This window comes from Xenopus laevis, chromosome 7L (genome assembly GCF_017654675.1).
Source record: "Xenopus laevis strain J_2021 chromosome 7L, Xenopus_laevis_v10.1, whole genome shotgun sequence".
NCBI lineage: Eukaryota > Metazoa > Chordata > Amphibia > Anura > Pipidae > Xenopus > Xenopus laevis.
The window spans coordinates 12,642,773-12,658,941 of record NC_054383.1 but is presented as its reverse complement, the minus strand read 5'-3'; the positions used below and the strand labels follow the sequence as shown (position 1 = coordinate 12,658,941).

Here is a 16,169-nt window from a genome sequence, read left to right as displayed (position 1 = left end):
TGTGGTAAATCACCGGCGGGATGGCACTCGGAGCGATTGTTTTTCCGAAGTTGCCTCACGACGAAACTACCTAAAAACGAATTGCTCCGAGTGCCATCCCGCCGGCGATAAACATCTTAGCCACCGGGAATGCAGTTCGGGAGATTAGTCGCCCGAAGAAGAGGAGATTTGTCGCTGGGTGACTAATCTCCCCGAATCTGCCCTGACCCTTAAAGGGAAAGTCACAGCAGAGTGCCACATGCTTCCAGGGTCTGTTTTCAAATTGTTTATTATAAGAAGTAATTATTGGCCACCCATGTATCCCACTGCCCTTATATAGGGATTCTCCGTTTGTTATTAAAGGGGTTGTTCACCTTTGACTTAACTTTTAGTATTACGCAATTGGTTTTCATTTTTTATTATTTGTGGCTTTTGAGGTATTTAATTTTTAATTCAGCAGCTCTCCAGTTCGCAATTTAAGCAATCCGGTTGCTAGGGTCCAGAGTACCCTAGTTACCATGCACTGATTTGAATGAGAGACTGGAATATGAATAGGAGAGGGACTGAGAAAGATGAGTAATAAAAAGTAGCAATAACAATATATGTGTGGCCTTACACAGCATTTGTTTTCTATATGGGGTCGGTGATCCCATATAAGAGGCAAATAATTAAAAAAAAAAAACTATAAAAAATAAATAATGAAGGCCAATTGAAAATTTGCTTAGAATCAGCCATTCTATAACCTACTAAAAGTTAATTTAAAGGTGAACCACCCCTTTAATGATAATCCTTTTCCATGTGACCTGCATTGCTGCTTCAATAACTGAAACAGTATTGGGAGCAAATACCTGCCTGGCTTTATCGGGAATAAACTCCTCTGGGATTCGGAGAAGCTGCTGTTAGTGTGAGCCGCCCAGCTGGTCCCTTCCCCAGAACACACAGTGCTGTCTCTGTTGCTGGAAACACACGGAGCCATTTACAAGGGGCTGCATTTTGCAATCTCCGGGCGCAGTCAGAGTGTGACCCCAGAGGAGCCCCAGCGAAACCAGCTCAATTGTGCCGACCAATCACTGGGCGCAGCGTCCGCTCAAACAACCGGGAAAAACAAATCCACAAAGAAAAGTGCTTTTATTTAGCAATATCCCTTAAAGGGCCGGTAGGTTCAATGAGGTTACAATGTAGTCATACCGACTCCTGTATTAAATATCAGCTAGTGGGTGGGACCACAGGTACCAGGTGTCTGTGGGACAGGAGAGAGGACTGTATCGGCATTGGCCCATCGTATACAAAGGAGAAAAGTTTTTTCCAGAACACATCGGTTAATAGTGCTGCTCCAGCAGAATTCTGCACTGAAATCAGAGCAAAAAGAGCAAACAGATGTTTTAAATTTGATTTTGAAATCTGACATGGGGCTAGACATATTGTCAGTTTCTCAGCTGCCCCTGGTCATGTGACTTGTGCTCTGATAAACTTCAGTCACTCTTTACTGTTGTACTGCAAGTTGGTATGATATCACCCCCTTCCCTTTTCCCCCCAGCAGCCAAACAAAAGAACAAAGGGAAGGTAACCAGATAACGGCTCCCTAACACAAGATAACAGCTGCCTGGTAGATCTAAGAACAGCACTCAATAGTAAAATCCAGGTCCCACTGCGACACATTCACAGTACACTAGGCTTGGTAAAGGGCTGGTATAGCCCGAAACGTTGCCATATTATTTGCACAAATAAAAAGTTGAAATCAACAGTCGGAGTGCTGCTGCAGCAATTGTTTTGACTGCGACACATTCCGTTACATTGAGTAGGAGAAACAACAGCCTGCCAGAAAGCAGTTCCATCCTAAAGTGCTGGCTCTTTCTGAAAGCACATGACCAGGCAAAATGACCTGAGATGCACCTACACACCAATATTACAACTAAAAAATACACTTGTTGGTTCAGGAATGAAATTTTATATTGTAGAGGGAATTATTTGCAGTGTAAACAGTGTCATTTTGAAAAAAATACATCATAAAAATCCTGACGAATCCCTTTAAAACACGTGCCCAGAGCAATGCGTTCAGCCTAGAACTATTTCCTATAGGGAACAGGGAGTTTGTGGCACTAGGAAGAGATAACACATGATTAATTCAACTTAAAGGAACACAGTCGGCAGAAAGTTAAAATAGAGAGCAGAGGAAAGTCTTGTGATGTTGTTTTGCTTATAACCGACCAGAGAAGCGTCTGATGGCTCCTATCTGCTCACTAACTTCATTTTCTGAGTAGAACAACGGACTTTCCTTTGCTCCTAAACTGGTTTTGGCTTTCATTTAAGGAAAACGGAGTGGCTTGAGTCCAGACACACTTCCTTTACTGGGTCGTTGTTAGTTAATGCATGTAGGCTGCTTCTTCTTCTTCTTCCTCCTCAGTCATTTAACCTCTGCGCTCCATGTGGGAATCGCATGTTGTGGGGCCAGCGCTGCCTCTTTCACTTCAGCTCTTCTCCTATTAATGGTTCTTTGTTTAACCTGCAGTTGGTCCTTTCTTGCCATTTGCTTTGCCTTTATTTACACCCCTTGTGCTTAGACGTGTCCTGTATTTGCAGATAAAGAACTGTACACTTGGATGAAATGCGTCAAGGGGCAGCCGCATGATTACAAGCACCTCATGCCCACCCAGATTATCCCTAGTTCAGGTAGGTACAATTTCATTGGTTCTGGTATAACTTGTGTTGCCCACGGCCCCTGGTAATGTCATTATTATGCCAACACCTCTCTAAGGGGAGATAATAATGATAGTCCTATGGTATATCCGCACCCCCTCCTGCTGCACAATAAGAACTCCCAGCATTCTCTTATGAAGGATACTGTGACGTGTTCCTGTGCTAGATTCCTGCGCGGGTCCATTTTTTGGAACCGAACCCGCATTCTTACCCGCTTGGACCCTCTACCCGACCCGCAAGTACCTTATCTGCAACCCAGACCCACTGACCATCAAGAATCAGGAAGTGACGTCATTGGAAGTAGGCGTTATCAGAAAAAAGGAGTAAAAATCGTTATTGAGAGGACCCGACTCACGAGCTGCAGAACTGGCGACCCACGTCTATACCCTGCAGGTTGCGAGTAACCCACTGCGGGTTGCGGGTAACCCACGGGTACCCGACTCGCTGCAGGACTGTATCCCGTGCAATGAGGGGTGCAAGAGATCTGCTGTACATTACAAACATGGCTGGGGGGTAACATAGCAGGAGGGTTTTGGTGGGCCCTTGCATACTTTGCAGATAGAACCCCCAGAGAAACTAATTGGTCAATGTATTTTAACGATTAACAGAATATATTCTATTGATTCCCTCGTTGCAGTTCTGACAGATCTCCTGGAGGCCATGCATCATCTCCGAGATCGATTTGAAATCCAATCGCACTGTCACTGTGTCTCCAAGCAGAGCCCACAGGCCCCCAAGTACCCGCCGATGAACGGAGTCTCACAGGTGAACCTTTATCCTTCTCTTCTTGCTGTGTTTAATGGAGGCTGAGAAAGTGCTCCGATTCCATTGGAATAACCTACTGGTATAGTCAGGTTAAAGGAGAACTAAACCCTAAAAATGAATATGGTTAAAAATTCCATATTTTATATAGTGAACTTATTGCACGAGGCTAAAGTTTCAGCTTGTCAATAGCAGCAATGATCCAGGACTTCAAACTTGTCACAGGGGGTCACCATCTTGGAAAGTGTCTGTGACACTCACATGCTCAGTGGGCTCTGATTGGCTGTTGAGAAGCTAAGCTTAGGGCTCGTCACTAATTATCCAGCAGAAAATGAGCTTCCCCTGTAATATAAGCTGATGCTACAGGTTTGCTGATTATTAAATTCTGATGCTAATTGCACTGGTTTCTGTGCTGCCATGTAGTAATTATCTGTATTAATTACTAATCAGCCTTATATTGTGACATTTCTATTCTATGTGTACTGTATATTGTGAGTGGGTCCCTAAGCTCAGTAAGTGACAGCAGCACAGAGCATGTGCAGTGAATCCGCAGAAAAGAAGATGGGGAGCTACTGGGGCATCTTTGGAGACACAGATCTTTACAGCTAAAGGGTTGTGGTTGCCTTGGGCTGGTACAGAAGCACAAAACATCATGTACAACATTCCTACCTACTTCTTTAGTTTAACTTTCCTTGTTCTTTAAAGGAACAGTTTAGTATAAAAATAAAACTAGGTAAATAGACTCTCTAACTCTGAGTTAGTCAGTGACTATAAGGGGGGCCACATGGGACATAACTGTTCAGTGAGTTTGCAATTGATCCTCAGTATTCAGCTCAGATTCAAAAGCAACAGTTATGGCCCATGTGCCCCCCTCAAGTCACTGATTGGTTACTGCCTGGTAACCAATCAGTGGAAACCAAGAGAGGTGAAAAGCAGGAAGTAGTGTTCTGGCTATTATGTTACACATCCAGTCACTCCAGCCTTTATACATTACATTTTTGGCTAAATAACTATATTGATAACATGTTTTATTCTGCACAGTTTTTATTTTTATACTGAACTGTTCCTTTAAGGTTCTCAGCAGACTCTGGTATTGGGCCCAGACATATAGGAGGCCCAGTGAGGCCGACACAGATGTGCAATTTAAGAATTTTGGAAACAGATCATCTGCTGAATGGGCCAGTAATATCAAGTTACCCACTGATCAGCAGATACTAATTGGATACTAATTGGTGTATTGGGACGTGCTAGTTGTAGGCTGGCTACTAACAGAACAAAGCCGGAGCCTGCCCAAAGGCCTGAGCAATGGAACAGACTTGACTTGACGTAAAACTGTATCATTGCAGAAATAACTCTGCGCCCGTTTCAGTATTTATATTGGCACAGGCTTTGCTGCCTCAGCCATGGACTCATTTGTGTCTCTGGATAATTCTGTGTTTCACCCGCATGTGGCTGAGTAATGTCAGGCCGGCAGTTTTAAATACAGCTTTGTGTTACTTTAACGTGCTTAGGCTCAACGCCTTCATCAAATATAAATATATATAATGGTTTCCTTTTCCTCCTATGGCAGGTGCTGCAGAACGTCCTCAACCACAGTAACAAGATATCCCTGTGTTTGCCCGAGTCTCCGAATCAGAACTCGCCCCAAAAGCCTGAAACTAACGGCAACGCAAGCCCGGGGAGCGACTCCAGCTCCGACAGCAAACTCACCTCCTCCGAGTCCCATTCCTCTCTGCACTGGCTGGCAGATTTAGCCGAACAGAAGTCCAGGGAAGAGAAGAAAGGTAAGTCCCCGGGGAAGGCTGAAGGTACAAGGTATCGGAGTGTTGTGCAGTCTCATAACGGCCGGCTCTTCATTGCAGAGAACAAGGAATGTCTCAGTGGGAAACATATCAAAGAAGAGAGAGACCAAGACATTTCTGAAACTGTCAACTGCAAGTCGTCCTCCCCGCCGGCTAACGAGCCAGGCTCCACCTTACGCGATTTGCTCACAACCACCGCCGGGAAACTGCGCCTCGGCTCTATAGACGCTGGTATTGCCTTTGCACCAGTCTATTCAGCCACCAATCCAGTAAGTGTGTTGATAGATACTCTTATATAGGGGGGCATGGCTATAAAGGAGAGCCAGTTATATTGGGGGGAGGGGCATGGCTATAAAGGAGAACGTTATATTGGGGGAGGGGCATGGCTATAAAGGAGAACGTTATATTTGGGGGAGGGGCATGGCTATAAAGGAGAACGTTATATTGGGGGGGAGGGGCATAGCTATAAAGGAGAACTAGTTATATTGGGGGGAGGGGCATGGCTATAAAGAAGAGATGGTTATATTGGGGGAGGGGCATGGCTATAAAGTCAAACTAGTTATATTGGGGGGGGGAGCATGGCTATAAAGGAGAGACGGTTATATTGGGGGGGCATGGCTATAAAGGAAAGACAGTTATATGGGGGGGGCATAGTTATTAAGGAGAGCCAGTTCTATAGGGGGGCACACTATTTTGGCAGTGATCAAGACTCCACTTCACACACACGTTTCCTTACAGTGCAATAGAGGGGGCAGGTCCATGCCAAACATCTTGGATGACATCATCGCCTCAGTCGTCGAAAACAAAATTCCCGCCACGAGGACCCCCAAACCCGTCGTTCAGCCGGAGCCAAAGGAAGAAGTGTCGGAGGTCCCCCTGGAGGAGGCTGAGAAGGAGAAGCAAGAGATCCCCCATTCCTGGATCTGCGAGAGGCACATCCTATGGCTCAAGGAACACAGACACATTCACAACTGGAAGATGTTCCAAGAATGCTGGAAGCAGGGCAAGGTCAGTAGCCGGGGGGCTTCGCTGAGACTTTACCGTTTATTGTGGGGGCCCCCTAATAGTATCCGCTGTGAATCTTATAGTCTCTGGCTGCTCTTCCTATTACTCCCCATAGGCCTCCAGTTGTGTTACAGGGTTTGGTGCCATTAAGGCAAATCAGAAACAGCTTTATATGAAATTATACTTTTCTTGCCAAGGAAATATAAAATCCTGGGCTTTATCGGACTCCTAAACCAAATTGTGGATCGTTTATAAGGAATTTTCCTCCTGTCTGTGCGGCTGCTCCTTGTGGCCTGTGTATTCCAGTCTCCGCCCACCTCTTCCCAGAAATACCCGTTTATTAGAGGTCACGGGGGATAAAACACACGGCGAGTGCGGGGAAACAGCTGCATTTGTTACATAGAAGCGTCTCCTGATAGTCTGACTCCCTCCCTGGCACGGCAATGGGAGGGAAACTTTCCCATCAGCTGCGGTAGGACTGAAATTGTGTATTTTGAGGCAGGGTCAACCCCCAGCTGTTGTTAAACTGCAACTCTCAGCCCCCTGGCTCTGAGCTGGTTGTGTGTAGAAGAGCTGGGAAGCCTGAGAGCCTTAAAGGGATACTGTCATGGGAAAAATTTATTTTCAAAACGCATCAGTTAATAGAAATCTGACATGGGGCTAGACATATTGTCAGTTTCCCAACTGCCCCCAGTCATGTGACTTGTGCTCTGATAAACTTCAGTCACTCTTTACTGCTGTACTGCAAGTTGGAGTGATATCACCCCCCTCCCTTTGCTCCCCAGCAGCCTCACAATAGAACAATGGGAAGGTAACCAGATAACAGCTCCCTAACACAAGATAACAGCTGCCTGGTAGATCTAAGAACAGCATTCAATAGTAAAATCCAGGTCCCACTGAGACACATTCCGTTACATTGAGGAGGAGAAACAACAGCCTGCCAGAAAGCAGTTCCATCCTAAAGTGCTGGCTCTTTCTGAAAGCACATGACCAGACAAAATGACCTGAGATGCACCTACACACCAATATTACAACTAAATACACTTGTTGGTTCAGGAATGAAATTTTATATTGTAGAGTGAATTATTTGCCGTGTAAACAGTGTCATTTAGAGATAAAAATTACACCATAAAAACCCTGACGAATCCCTTTTAAACACGTGCCCAGAGCAATGCGTTCAGCCTAGAATTATTTCCTATAGGGAACAGGGAGTTTGTGGCACTAGGAAGAGATAACACATGATTAATTCAACTTAAAGGAACACAGTCGGCAGAAAGTTAAAATAGAGAGCAGAGGAAAGTCTTGTGATGTCACTTTGCTTTTAACCGATCAGAGAGATGGCTCCTATCTGCTCACTAATAGGGATGCACAGAATCCAGGATTCTGTTCTGGATTCGGCCCAGGATTCGGCTTTTTTCAGCAGGGTTTGGATTCGGCTGATGCAAATTAGGGGCAGGGAGGGAAATTACATTTTTTTGGTTTTTTTTCATCCTTTCCCGACCCAAATTTGAATATGCAAATTAGCATTCTGATTTGGTTTGGTATTCAGCCGAATCTTTCAAAAAGGATTCGGGGGTTCAGCCAAATCTCAAATAGTGGATTCGGTCACTAACTTGATTTTCTGAGCAGAGCAACATCACCGGACTTTCCTTTGCTCCTAAACTGGTTTTGGCTTGGATTCTGCTGAAGACTTAAGCTGGTCATACACGGGCCGATGAAATCTGCCGACAGACTGAGTCGTGAGCTGATTGGCCCGTGTGTGGGGCCCTCCGACGGATTGCGGCCGCATCTGTGCGTTGATGCGTCCCGAGATCCGAACGCCCGTATTGGCTGCAGTATGATCTGATCGTTGAGCCCTGGGCCCACAATCAGATCAGCCTGATATTGGGCACCTCAATGTGGACATATCGGGGAACGATCCACTTGTTTGGTGAAATCTCTACGTTTATGACCACCTTTAGGATTCGGACAAATTCCAAACCGTAGCTGCTCTTATTTCTTTCTCTCTTCCCTTGTTGACACAGCCCCTGTTATAATTCTAATTATCTGCATCTATTACAGACGGTCGTTGTGTCTGGGACCCACAAACGGATGAATGCCAATCTTTGGAAATTGGAGGCGATCGGCAATGATTTTGGGGATCATCAAGGAGACCTCCTTAACTGCAAAGAAGGAATCTTGTCCAGCGGCAACGTCAAGGAATTCTGGGACGGATTTGAGGATGTGTCAAGTGAGTGATGACGTTCCTTCTTGTTCTCAGTCCAAATATTAAACACTGGATCATTTATTCACTTTGTCTAGTGGTGACCCCTTGTTTCACCATATGAATGTATTTTGGCTATGCCCCTCCATTAAGCTCAAACTGTCATGCGTGTATTTATTTATATCTCCATTTGTCTCATTCTGTAACATCTGATTTGTACAGAGAGGCAGAAAGTAAAAAATGGGGAGACCGTCCTCCTGAAACTGAAAGACCAGCCTTCGGGGGAGGACTTCAAGAACATGATGGCCGCAAGGTAACGCGGGAATCGCTGTGTCTGATGGTAATGACTGAGGTGTCCTGCAGGGGGCGGCGTTTTATTCAACATTCATGACTTTTTCATTCCAGGCACGAAGAGTTCTTTAAAATGCTCCCTGTGCCGGAATACTGTAATCCTGACGGGAAATTCAACCTCGCCTCTCACATGCCGGCGTTCTTTGTGCGTCCGGATTTAGGCCCCCGGATGTGCAGTGCATATGGTGAGACCCTAATCTGTGTGAGCAAGATGGAATTGCCTAGTGGGGGGGGGGGTTGGGCAAGATGGTGAGAAGAATGGCTAATAGTGGGGTACATAGGGTTACATTTCCTGTATCCTACATCTTATATAGGTGAGAGGGAGGTTATTATGGGGTGGGGGTGGCGTAGGTACTTAAAGGGATACTGTCATGGGAAAATGTTTTTTCAAAACGCATCAGTTAATAGTGCTGCTCCAGCAAAATACTGCACTGAAATCCATTTCTCAAAAGAGCTAACAGATTTTTTTATATTTAATTTTGAAATCTGACATGGGGCTAGACATATTGTCAGTTTCCCAGCTGCCCCCAGTCATGTGACTTGTGCTCTGATAAACTTCAATCACTCTTTACTGCTGTACTGCAAGTTGGAGTGATATCACCCCTTCCCCCCCCAGCAGCCTAAAGGCCCCCATACACGGGCCGATAAAAGCTGCCGACACACCGAGTTGGCAGTTTATTGGCCCGTGTGTGGGGCCATCCGACAGGTTTCCCCGATCAATATTTAGCCGAAAATTGTTAGGTTAAAAAATCCCGTCAGATTACAGCCATATCTATGCGTGTATGCGGTCCATTATGATCCGATCGGGGCGATATCAATTCAATGTGGGCATATTGGGGAGAGATCCGCTCATTTGGTGACATTGCCAAACAAGCGGAACTCTACGTCTATGGCCACCTTAACAATAGGAAGGTAACCAGATAACAGCTCCCTAACACAAGATAACAGCTGCCTGGTAGATCTAAGAACAGCACTCAATAGTAAAATCCAGGTCCCACTGAGACACATTCAGTTACATTGAGTAGGAGAAACAACAGCCTGCCAGAAAGCAGTTCCATCCTAAAGTGCTGGCTCTTTCTGAAAGCACATGACCAGACAAAATGACCTGAGATGCACCTACACACCAATATTACAACTAAAAAAAGATACAGGAATTAAATTTTATATTGTAGAGGGAATTATTTGCAGTGTAAACAGTCATTTAGAAAATAAAAACGACATCATAAAAATCATGAGAGAATCCCTTTAGGGTCAGGTCATGCTCAGATTTGGGGAGATTAGTCGCCTGGTGACAAATCTCCCCAAAGGGGGGAGACTAATCTCCCTAGAACTGCCTCCCGCTGGATAGAATGTAAATCACCTCAGGAGGAAACTTTGTGCGACTTCGGAAATTGAAACACGACAAGTGCCATCCCACTGGAGATTTACATTCTAGCCGGCGGGAGGCAATTTGTGGAGATTAGTCGCCCCGAAGAAGAGCAGATTTGTCGCTGGGAGGCTATTGTCCCCGAATCTGAGCATGACCTGACCCTAAAGTAGAGGATATTTGCTTGGGGTAACAGTGTCTGAATTCTAATTAGCAGAATTGTTCATTTATTGCAGGTGTAATAGCGACAAAGGATCAAGACACGGGCACAACGAACCTTCATATTGAAGTGTCAGACCTGGTCAATATCCTCGTCTATGTTGGTGCTGCAAAGGGTCTGGGAGTAACGTCGAAATCTGGTAGGTTCCATTCCTTTCCTCCTGAGACTACACCTGGTTGTACAGATACTCCCTGGGAAGGTGGGGGATACACGTCTTGTCACCTCTGTATCGTCTGTGAGCCTGGAATATTAATGATAAATCTCTCTATCAGGGGTGTTAAAGAAGTTTGAGGAGGAGGAACTGGATGAAGATTTAAGGAAGAGGCTGAAGGACTCCAGCGAGGTCCCCGGCTCATTATGGCACATATACGAGACCAGAGACGCTGACAAAATACGAGAGTTTTTGCACAAGGTAAAGCCCTTCCCGCTGTGTTCTGTTTAGTGCCGAATCAGAGAATTCTGGGCGCTGGTAGATGGATGCTTCCCATAACCTCGAACTTGAGCTCCCAGGACTCCGACAGTCTTTGTATAAACTGAGAACTTCATACTAGACTTGTCTGAGGGCCGGCAGAGCATGATGGGAGTTGTATGAATTAATCTGCTGCTCAGGGTTTATCTGTGTGTTTTAACAGGGATGCACTGAAATCACTATTTTGGATCCGGCCGAACCCCCAAATCCTTTGAGATTTGGCCGAACAGAATCCTAATTTGCATATCCTTGTATTGTGACACAGTCACATGATTTCCCTTCCTGCTCATAATTTGCATATGCAAAATAGGATTTGGTTTGGCCAGGCAGAAGGATTTGGCCGATCCTGCTGAAAAAGACCGAATCCTGGATTTGGTGCATCCCTAGTGTTTATTATTGTGCTTTACCCTCACACATGTCTTTTCCCCGTTGCAGGCAGCAAAAGAGCAGTGTCTGGAGATTCTTCCTGACCACGACCCAATCAGAGACCAGAACTGGTACCTTAGCAAGAAACTCCGCCAAAGCCTTCTGGAGGATTATGGGGTGAAAAGTTATACGCTTGTCCAGTTCCTTGGGGATGCAATCATATTGCCCGCAGGAGCTATCTATCAGGTGAGACCCCCCGGCACAGGAGCTTACAGTCTTGAGAACAAAGGGCAATGAGTAGATTTTATTTAAAGGGATTCTGTCAGGATTTTTATGATGTAGTTTTAATTTCACTGCAAATAATTCACTCTACAATATAAAATTTCATTCCTGAACCAGCAAGTATATTTAGTTGTAATATTGGTGTGTAGGTGCATCTCGGGTCATTTTGCCTGGTCATGTGATTTCAGAAAGAGCCAGCACTTTAGGATGGAACTGCTTTCTGGCAGGCTGTTGTTTCTCCTACTCACTGTAACTGAATGTGTCTCAGTGGGACCTGGATTTTACTATTGAGTGCTGTTCTTAGATCTACCAGGCAGCTGTTATCTTGTGTTAGGGAGCTGCTATCTGGTTACCTTCCCATTGTTCTGTTGTTTGGCTGCTGGGGGGGGGGGGGAAGGGGGTGATATCACTCCAACTTGCAGTACAGCAGTAAAGAGTGACTGAAGTTTATCAGCACAAGTCACATGACTGGGGGCAGCTGGGAAACTGACAATATGTTTAGTCCCATGTCAGATTTCAATATAAAAAAATCAGTTTGCTCTTTTGAGAATTGGATTTCAGTGCAGAATTCTGCTGGAGCAGCAACTGATGTGTTTTGAAGAAAAAAAAACATGTTTTCCCAGGACAGTATCCCTTTAAAGGATCAGTAACATCAAAAAATGAAATTGTTTTAACGTTATAAAAATATAATGCAGTGTTGTCCTGCACTAGTAAACCTGATGTGTTTGCTTCAGAAACACTACTATAGTTTATATAAATAAGCTGCTGTGTAGCAATGGGGGCAGCCATTCAAAGTAGAAAAGGCTCAGGTTACACAGCAGATAAGCTCTGTAGAACATAATGGTGTTATCTGTTATCCACTATTTAACCTGTGCCATATAGTCTTTATTTAGTTTCCACCATTGCTACACAGCAGCTTGTTTATATGAACTATAGTAGTGTTTCTGAAGCAAACACATCGGTTTTACTAGTGCAGGGCAACAGTACATGATATTTTTATTACTTTAAAACCCCTTTGTTTGTGTTACTGTTCCTTTAAGGCCACAAATGGAATCATAGTGCAGTCAGAAGGTAGAACAGACAGTGCAGATAAGACCCTGTGATTGTACAATAAATAATAGAAGTGAATGAGCCCCTTGTTCATTAGAATGGCCCCCGGCTGGACAGACCTGATATTTTGGCCGGGGAAGCGGAGATGCGATCGTCTCTGAGGTGCAGAGGAAACATAATGAGCCGTTTCACTGCTGCTCGGGAGAAACGTGACTCACTCCATTGCCACTTAATGACTGCAATCTCCTGACCTGGGATTAAAGGCAACACTCGGCTTCCTTTATATCTATAGCCGCTTGCCATATTGCTCAATAGCAGGGAACAGCGGGGCTCGTCCTGTGCGTGCGTCACTTTAATAGACGGCTTATCCCTCACACAAAGGGTTAATGTTGCGCCTTCGCTCTCTCTTTTGTGCGACAGGTGCAGAATTTTCACAGCTGCATCCAAGTGACTCAGGACTTTGTGTCTCCGGAACATCTCGTCCAGTCGTTCCATTTAACGCAGGAACTTCGCCATTCTAAGGAAGAAAGCAATTACGACGATAAACTGCAGGTACGGAGGGAATTAGCGCAGTCGGAGGGGCTGTTATTAGTCTTTTAGTCGGATAAATCGCCTGTAGAAAATTCATGTTATTCCGTTAAATAAACCCGCGTGATGTGGGGCATTGCCACCGGCTAATGGGGCTGGAATGTTCTGGAATCAGCAGATACCTGGGCACATTATATACAAGTAATGGCTCTGTGCAACGGGATCCATGTTGTTCTTTACAGCTGCACTTGTTCTACTCAGAGGGTGGCGCTCATGCACAGAACCAAGAGGCAGTGATAACAAGGGGTTAATGACTACACTCACCTTCCTAATACCCACCTGCAAGGGTTAATGTTAGAGCTCGTTAATTAGAGACAATCTGAAAACAATTGTAGTGGCTTTTTAAAGGAGAACTAAACCCTAAAGTTAAAAAAAACAACAACCGTACATAGTCGTCCCCCCCCTCCAGCCTAAGTGTTCCCCCCGAGCAAATGTTCCTAGTGTTTTACTTACCCCTCGGTGCAGATTTCGGCATCGGAATTCACGGGCGCCATCTTCTTCTCTTGGGAATGAGACCGGCGCTTCTGCAATTTTCATGAGTTTTGGCGCATTTACTGCACATGTGCCGCCGCGCTGGTCTCATTCCGAAGAGAAGAAGATGGCGCCTGTGAACTCCGATGCCTGAATCTGTACCGAGGGGTAAGTAAAACGTTAGGGGCATTTGCCCCGGGGTAACACTTAGACTGGGGGGAAGTAGGGTTTTTTTTAATTAAGGGTTTAGTTCTCCTTTAAATTTCCATTACGCCCTGTTGATAATGCTTGTTACAGGAGAGTAGAGTAATGGTATAACCTGTTATCCAGAAAGCTCCAAATTACAGAAAGGCCGTCTCCCAGGAAGTTGTCAGGAGAAAGAAAGAGGCTGCTCTGAGAGAAAAGGTTTCTAATTTTTTTGACCTTTAATATCTTGGAATTGAAAAAAAAGTAAATAAAATAATGTACATTTCAAAAGTGCTTAGAATGGCCCCCTCGTCAGTTTTACATCCACTTATTTTAAAGGTTTACTTATCCTTTAAGGCAGGGCTCTATATTATTTTTTTGTTTCCCTCCTTTCATTCTGGGTTTCTCCTGGGCAGCCCTCCTCCTCCTCCTCCTCCTCCTCCTCCTCCTCCTCCTCCTCACCTGGTACTTACACACGTGCATTTTGGGCTGCATCAGAGGAACCCAGGAGGGGTCGGAGGGGTCGTACTTACCATCATTTCTCCCCTTTTATCCAATCAGGTTAAGAATATCCTATACCATTCAGTGAAGGAAATGGTAAGAGCATTGAAGATTCAGGAGGAAGACATGGAAGAGATGGAGGATTGTTAATCAGAGTCCAAGGAAGGGCCCCCCCCCCGCTCGCCGAGGGCCACATTGCACAACCCCTCCCCCCGTGCCAAGACTCCTAGTATTTCTGTGTTACAGACTCCACACCAGTATCAGTCATTATCACAGCTGCTGAGACCCGCCCACGAGGAGCCGGAAACCCCCCAACTTCGCTCTGCAGGAGGCCGACCCTTCGTGTGCCCAACGGGGGGTCGGCAAGGCTTGTGGGGGTGCAGGTTCCAGAGCAACGGACGCTGTATCATAGTGTAAATGTAACGTTTGTGAAAACAAAAGAAAAATTGTTTAAATGTATTTATTTTTCTGAAGACAAACAAGTTCTACACTATATTGTGATCAAATGTAAATGTGACTTTGTATAGTTTGCTACGGGGATTTGCCGACATTGAGACGGTAACTGTGAGGGGTCAACACAAATCACCAGCTATTGCCTGCGTTTCCCGGGAGCAGCCATGACACGGTCGGAGAGATTTAACTGCCAAATAAACCCCTCCCCCTCCCCTGTACACTTTGTATATGATTAGAAGAAAAATGGCCGCCCTATTAAAGAGACAGACACCTCAATGCCTGCTCAGTGTAGAATTGTCGCCATTAACAGGAGATGTAATTTATTTCAGACGAGTCGTCTCATTTTTTTTTTTTTTTTTTTGGTAAAATTTATGTGAAACTTTTGAAGCTAAATATGAAAAAGTTAATATGCTATGTAAATATATACATATCTATACATTCAATGAGGTATTTTTTTAAAAAGACATTGGCTTGCTTTAATTTGTTATAAGTGCAAGTGTTACACATGGCTTTGTACATTCAAGTTGAAAAGGGGTTTTACATTTTCCATTAAAAAGACTTTCTCAAACGTCGCCGCCCGTTTCTCTTCTTGGCCTCCGGGGGGGGCGCTGACGGTTTATAAGGCGGGTGCTGCCATACTGATGCGGTTCTACAAAAGGAAGCGCCACTATAGGGACTGTTTCATGAGATATATATATATATATACACATACCTCCCAACTGTCCCTTTTTCGGAGGGACAGTCCCTCTTTTGACAGCTCAACCCACAGTCCCTCATTTGTACTGGAAAGTCCCTCTTTTCTCTGCACTGAACAGCCAGAAAAAGAAACAAAGTTTCTCACTTAATTGGCTTTTAGCAGAGAGCCCAGAACAGCTAACAGGTGCAAATAAGATACTTTGTAACAATTTTGAGACACAAAAACACAGTTTAGATAAGGAGAAATATTTTCAAACTTTCATAACCTGCCAAATTTTGTAAAATGAACATGGTAATTAGGGGGTGTGGCCACAGAAAAGGGGCGTGGTCAAAAATGTGCGAAAAATATTTTTGTCCCTCTTTTTACTTCCAAATTGTTGGGAGGTATGTATACATACAGGTATGGGATCTGTTATCTGGAAACCCGTTATCCAGGAAGTCGCGAATTACTCAAAGGTCGTCACACAAAGGTCATTTCTTTTTGAGTTGGGCAGTTATTAAGAATTATTATATGATATTATAAAGGCCTAAATGTCACATTCTGGGAAGCAGCTGGCGGTGCCCCTTACAGTCGCTCTGACCTTCCAGTGATGCACGTTGGCATTTGCCAGTTCCTGTGTTTTACTCTGATAACAATGGTCCCAGTGTGGTTTGGCCGGGCCCCCACGTCATCGGCAGACTTTGCCACAGAAGCCCTTCCTTTCTCAGCGCTAACAATATTC

General features: G+C 44.8%; 1 protein-coding gene across 2 annotated transcripts in view; it reads left to right on the top strand.

The window, feature by feature from the left end:
- Nucleotides 1-15,319, top strand: part of jmjd1c.L (jumonji domain containing 1C L homeolog) — a 226,646-nt gene extending 211,327 nt beyond the window's left edge. For both annotated transcript variants that reach the window (XM_018225114.2, XM_018225115.2), the window contains 13 exons: nucleotides 2,560-2,649; nucleotides 3,314-3,441; nucleotides 5,009-5,222; nucleotides 5,301-5,509; nucleotides 5,979-6,248; nucleotides 8,307-8,475; nucleotides 8,671-8,761; nucleotides 8,854-8,984; nucleotides 10,402-10,524; nucleotides 10,658-10,797; nucleotides 11,290-11,466; nucleotides 12,973-13,104; nucleotides 14,359-15,319. In XM_018225114.2, the coding sequence (XP_018080603.1) occupies nucleotides 2,560-2,649; nucleotides 3,314-3,441; nucleotides 5,009-5,222; nucleotides 5,301-5,509; nucleotides 5,979-6,248; nucleotides 8,307-8,475; nucleotides 8,671-8,761; nucleotides 8,854-8,984; nucleotides 10,402-10,524; nucleotides 10,658-10,797; nucleotides 11,290-11,466; nucleotides 12,973-13,104; nucleotides 14,359-14,448 (1,964 nt within the window). In that variant the 3' untranslated portion in view covers nucleotides 14,449-15,319. The remainder of the gene's footprint in view (nucleotides 1-2,559; nucleotides 2,650-3,313; nucleotides 3,442-5,008; nucleotides 5,223-5,300; nucleotides 5,510-5,978; nucleotides 6,249-8,306; nucleotides 8,476-8,670; nucleotides 8,762-8,853; nucleotides 8,985-10,401; nucleotides 10,525-10,657; nucleotides 10,798-11,289; nucleotides 11,467-12,972; nucleotides 13,105-14,358) is intronic.
- Nucleotides 15,320-16,169: the final 850 nt, after the last annotated feature.